The sequence below is a fragment of the Anomaloglossus baeobatrachus genome, chromosome 7, assembly GCF_048569485.1.
Source record: "Anomaloglossus baeobatrachus isolate aAnoBae1 chromosome 7, aAnoBae1.hap1, whole genome shotgun sequence".
Taxonomy (NCBI): Eukaryota; Metazoa; Chordata; class Amphibia; order Anura; family Aromobatidae; genus Anomaloglossus; species Anomaloglossus baeobatrachus.
The window spans coordinates 121,183,640-121,197,160 of NC_134359.1; the positions used below are offsets into that span (position 1 = coordinate 121,183,640).

Below are 13,521 nucleotides of genomic sequence, written 5' to 3' on the forward strand. Positions count from 1 at the left end.
TCTATCTCTGCCATTCTCTGTCTGTAGGAAGCCAGAGCTGTCAATCAAATAAGAGGGGGAGTGGAGATAGATGAAAAAAAATTGGTATATCTACTCTGAAAAACTATCCCAAGCTTTATAATCTAAGGTTAAAACAAAACTCATAAAATGCTGATTTTATTATTAGGTAGGGAAACTTTGAAAAATAATTCTATGGCCCTTCTGATGTAGATTTTATATAGATATTACAGGTTCTCCTGCTTCTCATGAGACCAAACCTGAACATCAGCTTCCTTAAAATACAGTATCCCTATGTGTAGTATTTCTCAATTGGTGCAGACTGATAGTTGTCTCTGGTCGTACGCTCTTCCATCACCAGTTAGTTATTCTGTGCACAGAAGAGCTATATAGTCTGCGGGAAGAATGGCACCAACACATGCAGAAGAATCTGTAATACTTATATATTAGCAAGATGTTCAAAATCATGTCAACAACATATTTGGTAAATTAGAAATAATATAGTCAACCCCTTTTAAGAATGAAAAAGGACCAAGTTTCACAATGCAGCAAGACCACCAGTATGTGGCCATAATCCCACCTACTCTACTAAAGTTTACGTTACTCTTTGCTTGTATGCTTGATTCCACCCACGTTAATGATCGCAGTGGAGATTAGCCCGATAATACAAGGAATACCACCAATTTTAGTGTTTAGGAATATAGCAGACAATACTTTATATAACAATAGCTGATTAAATACAAGACCTATACCGTATACACACAAAGGTCATGTTAACACGTTGAGTAGTTGGTCAGTATTTTACATCAGTATTGTAGCCAAAACCAGGAGTGGGTGAAAAATACAGAAGTGGTGCCTTGTTTCTATTATACGTTTCCTCTGATTTTGATTTACATATATTGATGTAAAATATTAACCAAATCCAGAGCATGTGAACGTGGCTAAACACAGATTTCTAAGAACATACATCAGTACATACATGATCAACATGGAAACCATTTGATGTTCTCTGCTGATTGGTTTTTAATGAATTCTTGTTGTCAGAGGCAAATGTGGCATAATGAATTTCCTGCACAAAGGAGAGATTTGTCAAGATTTAGGAAATAACATTGGGTACATAAGTATGACTGATGATGGATGGATTCAGAACCTACAAATATAGACAACATTCGGCCCTTCTCAATCTTACAATCCATCAGCAATCATTTATCAATGCTGCACTAAATGCATATAATAAAGCATTAAGGGGTTGGGACAACTGCTTTAAAAAAAAACATCCCCATTGGAGATCTGCCGAATGTTCTAGATCTCACTCTTGCCAATTCCCGTAAATAGTTCACTTTGCGGAGTAAAGTACTGACCAGAAATGCATTTCTCTGCTGCAGCTGAAGATAAATAGACTGTAATATGACAGTCCACCAGTGTAAGAACAACTCTCCATTGTGGATCATAGAAGGGAGATTCTGAGTGGATGACCACCCTATATAAAGTCTATATGATCTTATAGGTCATATAGACAAGATGTGTGCTTATGAGACAACGCCTTTAAAGGGAAGATGTCATCAAATAATGAACTATTGTTTAAATAAATCTTTTGTTTTACATGTTTTTTTTACTTTTTTGCCAATTTTGTTTTGTACCACGACATATACAGTGTGTCCACCCATATCCTGTCCACCGCCATTAACTTGAGAACGGCGGCAGCTATAAGCATAGAAGTGGTGTCTGGGTATAGTAAAGTATCCATGCGCTACTCAATGAAACTACCTATAGCGCCACCTGGTGGAAAACAACGGAGTTAGCATTTTTATTTCAAAAACGGAACGAGATAGAGAAAAAAAGTGAATTTCAAAGTTGTAGGGCATCATCAATTCAATACGAATCGACACCTTACATACAGAAATGCTATGATTACAATGTGTAAAACTCACAAGGCTGCGGACATGAAGTGATAACTCATGGAGACCTTCCTACAAGTCATTGGGTATGGTGGTGGCTGATTGGAGTGGCCTCCACACTTACCTGACTTGACCCCATTGGACTTCTTTCTGTGAGGTCACAAACAAACAGCAGGTGTATGCGACCCCTCCACCAACATTGCAGGACCTACGATGATGTATCACAGATGCTTGTACAAACGTGTCACCTACCATATTGCACAACGTGCAGCAAGATACAGTATGCTGTCCAGAGTCTAGATGTGCATTGCAGCTGACGGTGGCCACTTTGAGCATCAAAGTTAAATGAGCGCCATATGCGTGACCAGCATTCAATGTTTTGGGTGGGTCATGGGTTTCATATCATAGCATTTCTGTATGCAAGATGTCAATTCGTATTGAATTGATGATGCCCTGCAACTTTGTAATTCACTTTTTTTCTCTATCTCGCTCCATTTTCGAGATAAAAATGCTAACTCTGTTGTTTTCCAGCAGGTGGCGCTATAGGTGGTTTCATTGCGTAGCGCATGGCTACTTTACTATACCTGGACACCACTTCTATGCCTACAGCTGCCGCCATTCTCAAGGTAAAAAACAGTGTAAAAATCTATTTGGAAAAATATATAAAATACAAGAGATGAGCAGCACTGAAAAACTTACTTATTGTGGGTGCAAAGCCTGCAGGGTAACAATTACTGATTTATATATGTTTTGCTTCTCTGAACAAACAGTAGAAGTCTAAAGTTATTTATGCAAGACTAAGCAATGTACTTTTCTAAAATAGATTGGGGGAAAAACAAATTCCTTATCTGCTAGTCTTGGAAAGCATCAGATATACAGGTGCATCTCAATATATTAGAATATCATCAAAAAGTTAATTTATTTCAGTAATTCAATACAAAAAGGGAAATACATATATTACATATAGCCATTACACACAGAGGGATCAATGTCAAGTGATTATTTCTGTTAATGTTGATGATTATGGCTTACAGCCAATGAAAACCCAAAAGTCATTATCTCAGAAAATTAGAATATTATTTAAGACCAAGTGAAAAAAATGATTTTACACTCAGAAATGTTGGCGCCTACTGAAAAGTCTGTACAGTGAATGCATTCATTACTTGGTCGGGGCTCCATCTGCATGAGTTAAGCGGGCTTTACACGCTACGATATTGTTTGCAATTGCTAGCGATATCGTACGCAAAAGCACCCGCTCCCGTCGTGCATGCGAATTCGTGTGATCGCTGCCGCAGCGAACATTATCGCTACGGCAGCGTCACACGCACTTACCTGGTCAGCGTTGTCGCTGTGACTGCCGAACAATCCCTGGATGTTCGGCATCACAGCGACGTCACCGCGACGTCACTAAGCGGCCGGCCAATCAAAGCGGAGGAGCGGAGATGAGCGGGACGTAACATCCCGCCCACCTCCTTCCTTCCGCATTGCAGGTAAGGAGATGTTCCTCGCTCCTGCGGTGTCACACACAGCGATGTGTGCTGCCGCAGGAGCGACGAACCACATCGATAATCAACCATTACCGATTTTTGGTTTTGGAACGAACTCTCCATGGTGAACGATTTTCACCATTTTTGAGGTCGATTAAGGTCGCTGGTAAGTGTCACACGCTGTGATATCGTTAATGACGCCGGATGTGCGTCACTAACAACGTGACCCCGACGATAAAACATTAACGATATCGTCGCGTGTAAAGCCCCCTTTACTGCATCAATGCGGTGTGGCATGGAGGTGATCAGCCTGTGGTACTGCTGAGGTGTTATGGAAGCCCAGGTTGCCTTGATAGAGGCCTTCAGCTCATCTGCATTGTTGGGTCAGGTGTTTCTCATCTTCGTCTTGACAATACCCCATAGATTCTCTACGGGGTTTAAGTCAGGCAAGTTTGTTAGCCAATCAAGCACAGTGATACTGTGGTTATTAAACCAGATATTGGTACTTTCGGCAATGTGGACAGGTGCCAGGTCCTGCTGGAAAATCAAATTTCCATCTCCAAAAAGCTTGTCAGCAGAGGGAAGTGCTCTAGTGCTCTAAAATTTCCTGGTAAACAGCTATGCTGACTTTGGTCTTAATATAACACAGTGGACCTACACCAGCAGATGACATGGCTCCCCAAACCATCACAGATTGTGGAAACTTCACACTAGACCTCAAGCAGCTTGGATTGTGGTCTCTCCATTCTTCCTCCAGACTCTGGGACCGTGATTTCCAAATGAAATTCAAAATTTCATTTCATCTGAAAAGACTTTGGACTACTGAGCAAGAGTCCAGTACTTTTTCTCCTCGGCCCAAGTGATTCTTCTGGCATTGTCTATTGGTCATGAGTGGCTGGACACAAAGAATGCAAGCAAAAAGAAGAAGAAGGCACACATATATGAAGGCGCACATCAGAATCGTCTAATCTTGAATATAATAAATTTTATTGGGTCAAAAAAGGGGGGGACAGACAAGGACATCATAAAAACCTTTAAAATACACATATAACATCTGACCACACTGATGCTCCCATAGAAATAAATGACATTCCATATGATAACACAGTCAGCAATATATAGCATGCAAAGAATACCCTCTTAATCAACAATAAGGACAAATAACCAATATGACACTTAATGCCTGAGTGGTATATATAGTGTAGATGGAGTCCTCAAATAGATAGTCACACAATTATATCATAAAGGTTTTTATGATGTCCTTGTCTGTCCCCCCCTTTTTTGACCCAATAAAATTTATTATATTCAAGATTAGACGATTCTGATGTGCGCCTTCATATATGTGTGCCTTCTTCTTCTTTTTGCTTGCATTCTCAGTTTACACATAGGCTGCACTCAAATGTGTTGATTTTGGGCTGTGCATCCCTATTTTCCCTATTACACTGGACACAAAGAATGAGACACTTGTAGCCCATGTCCTGGATACGTCTGTGTGTGGTGGCTCTTGAAGCAATGACTCCAGCAGCAGTCCACTCTTTATGAATCTCCTAAAAAATTTTGAATGGCCTTTTCTTAACAATCCTATCAAGGCTGCGGTTATTCTGGTTGCTTGCATACCTTTTTCTACCACACTTTTTCCTTCCACTCAACCTTCCATTAGTATGCTTGGATACAGCACTCGGTGAACAGCCAGCTTCTTTAGCAATGACCTTTTGTGGCTTACCCTCCTTGTGAAGTGTGTCAATGACTGCCTTCTGGACCTCTGTCAAGTCAGCAGTCTTCACAATGATTTTGTAGCATACTGAACCATACTAAGGGACCGATTTAAATGCTTAGGAAGCCTTTGTAGGTGTTTTGTGGTAATTATTCTAATTTTCGGAGATAATGACTTTTGAGATTTCATTGGCTGTAAGCCATAATCATCAACATTAATAGAAATAAACACTTGAAATGGATCACTCTGTGTGTAATGACTGTATATAATATATGTTTTTCCCTTTTTGTATTGAAATACTGAAATAAATTAACTTTTTGATGATATAATTTATTGAGAGGCACCTGTATGCGATGTGTGTGACTTTTTTTGTAGCTTTTTCCTTTCTTTGAGTGTATTACTATAAAAGTAGTTGGAATTCCAGAAAGGACAGACATTCTCGCCTAGTGATCCTTGAAGGTGATTTTGAGCTGCCACTTCATGAATAAGAATAAAATCTTCAATGAGAGCAGATGTCTCCAGCTACATTGATTGATAAATAAGACATTTTCCTATCAAGGATTCTGTGTGGATGAAGTAGGATACTTAATCCACACAAAGGAGGGAAAGAGGACGGCGATCGCAAGAGAGAGGAGGTGCCCTATCAACGTCAGTGACGCTCATCGGAATGGACCGCCCCGCCGGTGAGTATAATAAAAGATCTTTTTTTGTTATACAGATCAGGTTAGGGACTTATAAACAGTATTCTAGAATGCTGGTGATGGCCGCAGCTTATATGGGACAAATCTGGTGACAGGCTCCCTTTAACATAGGCACAGTATCTGTTCATTGTGGCTAATGTACATATGTTGGTTCCTGAAACAGGAGGAAGTGAGAGCCTAAAAACGCCCCTATGTCCAGTGTGAAAATAGTAATCCAATTGAAAAAAAAAGTCCAGCTTCAACAGATGCGTTATTTTTCTTTTTTTATATCTATCTTTTCATATGGCACAAATACAATGGCACATTGCAGTCAAGATGACATGACCGGCATCAACGACACGTTTCAAGTGACACAGCACTCTTAATCATGATGATCATCATGATTAAGAGTGCTGTGTCACTTGAAATGCGTCGTTGACGCTGGACATGTCATTTTGACTGTAATGTGCTATTATATTTGTGCCATATGAAAAGATAAAAATAAAAGAAGAAAAATAATGCATCTATCTGTTGAAGCTGGACTTTTTTCAATTAGACTTTGTTTCCGGCGAGGGAGCACCTTGTCCGAGCAAGCTCCAGAGGGTGAGAGACTGAATCTCTTTACTTGACAATGGTGATATTTCTTATTTTCATAAAGATTGTGATCTGAAAACAAAAATTCCCCAAAGTGACAAAAAAACTATATTGAACACGATTTAAACAATAGATCATTTTCTGATTACAAATTCTTATTAGACCTCTTTCACACGTCAGTGATTCTGGTACGTTTGTGCTTTTTTTTATACGTACCAGAATCACTGACATACGCAGACCCATTATAATGAATGGGTCTGCTCACACATCAGTGATTTTTCACTGACCATGTCTCCGTGCAGTGTTCACACGTGTCCGTGATTGCCGCACGGAGACATGTCCATTTTTTTCTGGCATCACTGATGTCCCACGGACCACTCAGTGGTGTGATCCGTGAGACACGTGCAAGGAAAAAAACGTGCTTTTAAAATAAAAATCATTTTTACTCACCCGGCTCCAGCGATGTCCTCTGCAGCCCGTACAGCCTGCTGTTTCTGAGCCGGCTCATTACTGTCGCGCATATTCATGAAGCACGACACAGCTGACCCGGAAGCAGCTGCTGCGGGGGTCAGCGCCGGCTGGATGCTGCACCGCGGGAGCGATCAGCACCATGGAGAGCGGGAGCGGGCACAGGTGAGTTAATCTCTAAGTGCAATCATGGGCCTTACAGTTCACTTAATGGGTAAATCACAGTAAATAAAACATCTGATGCAAAATAAAGTATATGGCTGTATACAAACTATATGTTTTGTTTAATTACTTTAACAAATCACTATAGTAATTTTGTCCAAGAGCAAGTCTACAGTATACAAAGCTTAGTCCCTGAATCAAAAGAGAAATGTGACTCACATGGAAATCATTATGTGGAGAGAGTATTGTCTTCATCAATTCCTTGGAAACTTGAAGGTAGAACTTGAATAAAAAGCTGATCATCAGTGATTTCTCATTGTCCGTCATCCCAATTAAGGCTGAGTCTTGTACTGGGATCTCGTCCAGGAATAACTTACAAGCTTCATTAAGTAATGCCTCATTCCAACGCCTATGGAAGAAGGTGTTCATCAGCTGAAACCCATCTGTACTGCTGCAGGGGCCATTCTATACTCTTACACGTGAATAACTTTATATAATGTAGTCAGATCTTTTATTGTATGTATGGTATGTATGGTATTTTTTTAACAAAAAGACAAAACACATATGTTTCCTGTATTTCCCCACCTGCACATCTCCTTTTCTTCAGATTTTATTTTTGCATGGATCAATGATATTTGTCTAAATATAATTAAACAAGCTGAAAATCAGTCACTGAACGTCTTATCTAATCCCAGCATTAATAAAAACACATAGAGTGGGGACTGAATAACTAAACTTTTCTATGCAGACAGCTATGTTTGGTTTCTAAATCCTTCCTTTTGCAGCTACTGAACTGTTTCATATTTTTTCCGGCACATTTGAGTAATGAATGAAGCAAGCCGAATTAGGAAGAAGCGTACACAAAGTCACCGAGCGCAGCTGAGACTATAGGGAAAAAGACAGACTAGTGAGGAGCCGACAGCAGAATACACCGACTAGGCAATGACAGGTAGGAAACAATAGTCATTGGCAGGCAGACAGCAGAATCCTGCAGAATTTGACGGAACATTGAGTCATTTCAATCATTTTAATCAAATACCGTTTTGAGCAATGTTGTTCCAAATTTATAGATTTGGGAGGGTGTTAAGTTGTGTATTGATACATACCTACCAGCAAGTAATTCACTAACAATTTTTGCAAAAATACTGGCCGATTCTGATCCTCCATAATAAATATTCATCGACATAATGAGGTCTGTTCCTTCTTTAAAAATGACCCTCATGGCAGCAAAGTCAACTGGAGCTGTACTGCCCCACCGCTGCAACTGCCGGAACGCAGACACAAATTCACCCTGCAAAGATATAAATACACAAATGTAATAGGGCACAAAGTATTGGGTCTGTAGTGGGTTGGATTGCAGTCATTGACAACAAGAGATATTTAAAATGGCAAGTAATTGGGAAAATAACATTGATTTTCCATTTCTTAGGTGTCCCAAGAATGGAAAGAAAGACACTAAAAGAACAGCTTTCCCCCCTCTGATAGACCAGGAATGTTGATCTGTAGCATTGTCAGACTAGTATTTGAATGTTGGGTTCAGAAACCAGATTCACCGTTATCAACCCATAATCCTGAACTCTGCTTGGCGCAAGAGGAACATGAATAATAATAGCCATAGCCCCCAGGTCTACCATGCAACAGAGCCTATTAGGCACCACTGGGCAGCCTGTCATTCACATTGACGCCAAGTTCACATGACCATATTTTAGGTCCAAGTGCTGTCTGTGAAAAAACAGACATAACACTCAGACCAATGTTATTCAATGCAGAAGGACAGATGAACTTTTTTTTTATCTGAATTTTTGCCTGAAAAAATCACTGTGTGGACTATTTTCTTGCTAACTTTATATGTGGATTTAACACACTATAAAGAAAAAGACATGGACCGCACATCCCATGGGATGTGCGGTCCATGTCTTTTTCTCCATTTGTTATATTTATATGTGGATTTGCCTATTGAAGTCTAAAAATTGGATTGCATACAGATCAACCATACAGTATATGAGAATTTACAGGTGCATTGCAATTATATAACATAGTAAACTGTATTTAGTTGTGAAAAATTTTAATAACTGATATATAAAAGTGGATTGTACATGGATGACAAAGGAGAAAAAATGTATTATATATTATTTAAGAAATTTGTCACATAATGGCAGAATGAAGTTCCCTAGTAGGATTAAGGAAACCCCCCCCCAAAAAAAACCAAACAAACAAGAAAAAAGTTAAATTGGTTGTTCAGCCTTGAGGCTCAAGTCCATGCCATGGAACACCGAGAAGACTCGTCAAGAAGTGGCTTAAATTTGGCATAATAGTGGCATTACCTAGAACTGAACATTCCTTAAAAATTGATTAAAAAAATTGGTCAAAGGGGCTGCCAATAGACCTTCAGCAAAATTAAAGACGCTGCAGGAATTTCTAGCATGTAATGGGTTTTGTGCTACATGTAAAAATGTCCTGTATTTTTCATATATCTGATGACCTCTGGAGAAAAGTGGAAAGATTAAAAAAAATTCTTACAAAAAAAATCTAGGCCTGGTATATTTTACCAAATCAAACATTAAATTCACCAAAAGCATGTTAATAAATGGGTTATGGTCTGATGAGACCAAGGTTGAAGTTTTTGCCCATTATTCAGAAAAGTAGGTTTGACACAACTTCAGCACTGCATATCACTAAAGGAACACCATGCCCACAGTGAAGCATGGTGGTGGCAGCATTATGCCTTGGACCTGTTTTTCGGCAGCTGGAACTCGGTAGAGGTAATTGTGAACAGTTTCAAATATCAGTCAATTTTGCATCAAAGCCTTCAGGTCTTTGATAAAAAAAAACTTTGGAATGGTCCAGCCAGACCCAGACTTGAATCCAACAGAAAACCTGCAGGTGACTGGAAAAAGATGCTGTATACAATAAATGCCCTGGAAATCATAGATTTGGAGCATTACTGCAAGGAAAAGTGGGAAATGATTTCCAATTCTAGATGCCTTTTAACAAAGTATGCCACCACATTTATTTTATTTCTTTATTATTCTTTTTCTAACTGAAAACATTTCAGCTTATTTTTCAATTGAATTGTACAGATTATGGGTGACATTATGATTAGAAAAAGTACTGAAATTATTCTTCTTGGTATGATTTTTGTACATGACAAATACCTGAAATTTTTTTGTTACAGGGATGTTTTGAATTTTTGTATTCACTACTATTACTTTTAACCCCTTCATAACTTTTAACGTACCAGTAAATCCAAGGTCGTGCCTGTCCCTTTAATGCAGGCTTGAGAGGCAAGCCCGCATGTTACCCCGCATATATCGGCTGATCTGATCAGCTGACATGTGCAGCTAACAGGGACTCCACCCCTGCCTGTTAAGCAGTCAAATCCCATTGTCAATCTCTGACAGAGGGATTTAACTCTCACCGGCAGGGAGCGCACAATTCCCTGATCACGGGGCACCGATGAGTTGTCATGACTTAGTTCCTGTGAACGCTGACTGAGTGCTGTCACTCACAGGAGATCAGTATTTCTGCTGTAGAGCTGTGCAGAGGTGATCAGACTATATCAAGTCCTCTAAGGTGACTAGGAAAAAAAAAATGAAAAAATGTTTTAAAAAATATGAAAAAATAAAAAAAATACAAAAGTTCAAATCACCTCTCTTTGCCCCACTGAAAATAAAGCAATAAAAAAAGAAAAAAATACACAAATTTGGTACCGCTTCGTTCACAAATGCCCGATCTATCAAAATACTGTATTAAATAAATTAATCTGATCTGTAAAGGGCGTAATGGGGAAAAAATGAAACCGCCAGAATTACAGATTATTGGTCACTGTACCATTGCAATAAAATGCAATAAGAGGCGATCAAAACATCGCACCTACCCAAAAATGTTATAAATCAAATAGTCAGCTTAGGACACAAAAAAATGAGCCATCACACATCCCCAGAACCCCAAAAAATTAGAACGTTTCCGGTCTTAGAAAATGGAGAGAAAAGCGCAATTCTTTTTTTTTGACAAATTTCTGAATTTTTTCTCACCTCTTACATAAAAAAAACCAAACTATACGTTTGGTATCTACAAACTCTACTGACCTGAGGAATCATACTGCCAGGTCAGTTTTCCCATATATTGAACATGGTAAATAGAAAAAAATCACAAAAAACAATCCTGGAATTGCACTTTTTTTGTAATTTTACCACACTTGGATTTTTTTTCTCGTTTTCCAGTACAATATGTGGCATAATGAGTGGTGTCATTCAAAAGTATAAGCCCTCATATGGCAATATTAATGGAAAAATAAAAAACCTCATGGCTCTTGGAAGAAAGGAAGGAATATACGAAAATGAAAAACAGAAATTTGCCAGGTGGTTAAGGGGTTAATCTATATGATACCAATACTTTTGGGGAAAAAATAAATATTGAATAGGATTTTTACAAGCAAATTCAGAAACTTAACAAGTTTAAGGGTAAGAACGCACTTTGCTTTTTACCTGCTTTTTACCTGCTTTTTCAACTGCAGCGTTTAATGCCAAAATGGTTGTGTTCTGCTTTTCAAGCAAAGTCTATGGGAATTTGGTTTTCTAAACCGCACTATGCAGTTCAAACTGCAGCCTTTTTGTTGCAGAACTTTGGTCAAAAACTCAGCTTTGCAGTGAAAAACCCAAATGGCAAAAACATTTTAGGTCAGTTTTGGTAACATTGAAGTCAATGAGAAATGGCAAAAACCAAGATTCCTTCAAATTCCTGCGTTTTACCTGCTTTTTCAGTGCAGAAAACATGCGTTTTGGACATCAAAATAATGATTTCATATGTCCCTTTACACACACACATAATCCGACAATTTAATATAAGAAAAATATGCATTTATTGCTATTTTAGCGATAAAATGTATATTACCGCTATAATTTTATAAAATATATCTATTTTCATTATTTTTTCCATTAATATAGATTTGTCCCGTTTTTTTCTCTTTTTTCATTATGTTTGACTGCTTAAACTTTATTTAGCAGTGTATTGATGTTCAAAACGCATCTGTCAAAACGCAGGTGAAAAAGCAGGTAAAAAGCGCTGAAAACGCATCCTAAACGCGGTAAATACGCATGCGTTTTCAGCGCTAAAGTTCTGAAAAAGGCAACTTTGGTCAAATCAATTAAGCCCAAAACGTGTGTTTAGAACTGCAAGTAGATGAACGCAAAGTGCGTGCTTGCCCTAATACTAGAAAATGTGATAGACTCCTTGCTGTTTTCATTACAACCATCACCCCACCCCTTAGATTTTATGTTTTATTGTGCAACAAACCTGAACCACAACAACATATATTCTTCCTTTTTTTGACACTAGTAAACCATGAGAAACTCCATGGGTGTGAGTAAATAATCTGTGATCGGTAGTGTACACATCTCTACTATTTTAATTACTGTTTTGACAAACCACTTCTACCAGGACTCCGAGCAGTTGGCATCTTCAGGTTTCTGTCATGCTGAAGTTTCACATAACACCGTAAACATCTAACCCCAACTCTACTGGGCCCCTCAGGGGTGAGCCTCGCAGCACTATCATTCAGTTCCATCTTCCTAAATAATATTATTCTCAAGAAAACTGCAGGCTAAAATATTTTCAATGTAAATTTTTGGTTGTTTTTTTTTTCCCCAAACACGTGACAGATAAAGGTAATTTCAATTAAATATATGTTTGCAATTACACCGTCATCCTGTTTTCTAGAACTGCATCAAGTATAAGAGCTGATGGAAAATATATATAGAAAAATAATAACATACAAATAATATATTACATATACAGTACTAATAATATAACAAATAATATATCAAAAAAATGATAATGCAGTAACATTTTATATCAGAATGTATTAAGACATAACTTTTTTCTCCATTGTTAAAAACCTAATTTCTAACAATGATATAATAAATATTATCAATTTTATACATTCGCTATGACTAACTAGATCATAAGAAATACAGCCTTTCATTAGATAATCCTACTATTAGTGGGGTGTTTAATGTTTATTCTTTGTATATCGTCATTTTTTTGGGAGATCCCTCAAATTCTCTATTGTCCAGGCTTCAACAGCCACTGCCTTTAAAAAAGCAACCCTGCTTGCTGCCGCTCAATAGGACTCCTTTAAGAGCCAGTATAATAATTTGGTGAAATGTGTAGAAGTAGAGCGTTCTAGAAATTATATAATGCTGAACATCACTTGATTGTATTTGGGATTGTATTAAGACTCCTTGGGATGGGGGAGGGGGTCAGAAATAATTGAATAAGGACACTCATACAGAGACAACCCATTAGTAAATAGACACCCAAATTTTCAGTATCCACTTCAAGCCAAATATACTGCATTTTCCGGCATATAAGACGACTTCTTAATCCCTGAAAATCTTCTCAAAAGTCAAGGGTATCGCCGGGTATCGTCTTATACGGCGGTGTAAGGTGCTGCTGTCTGCCGTCATGGCTTTACTGCAGTTGAATGCTTTACGGCGGCGGCGGTGGCGCAAAGGATTCAA

General features: G+C 38.4%; 1 protein-coding gene across 1 annotated transcript in view; it reads right to left on the bottom strand.

Annotated features, from left to right (window-relative positions):
• The window catches only part of LOC142245187 (aldehyde oxidase-like), a 200,644-nt gene that overhangs the window by 96,763 nt on the left and 90,360 nt on the right, over positions 1–13,521 (bottom strand). Inside the window, exons 7-9 of the mRNA XM_075317643.1 lie at positions 8,107–8,291; positions 7,220–7,409; positions 977–1,066 (exon numbers count right to left, since the gene is read on the bottom strand). Of these exons, the coding sequence (XP_075173758.1) occupies positions 977–1,066; positions 7,220–7,409; positions 8,107–8,291 (465 nt within the window). The remainder of the gene's footprint in view (positions 1–976; positions 1,067–7,219; positions 7,410–8,106; positions 8,292–13,521) is intronic.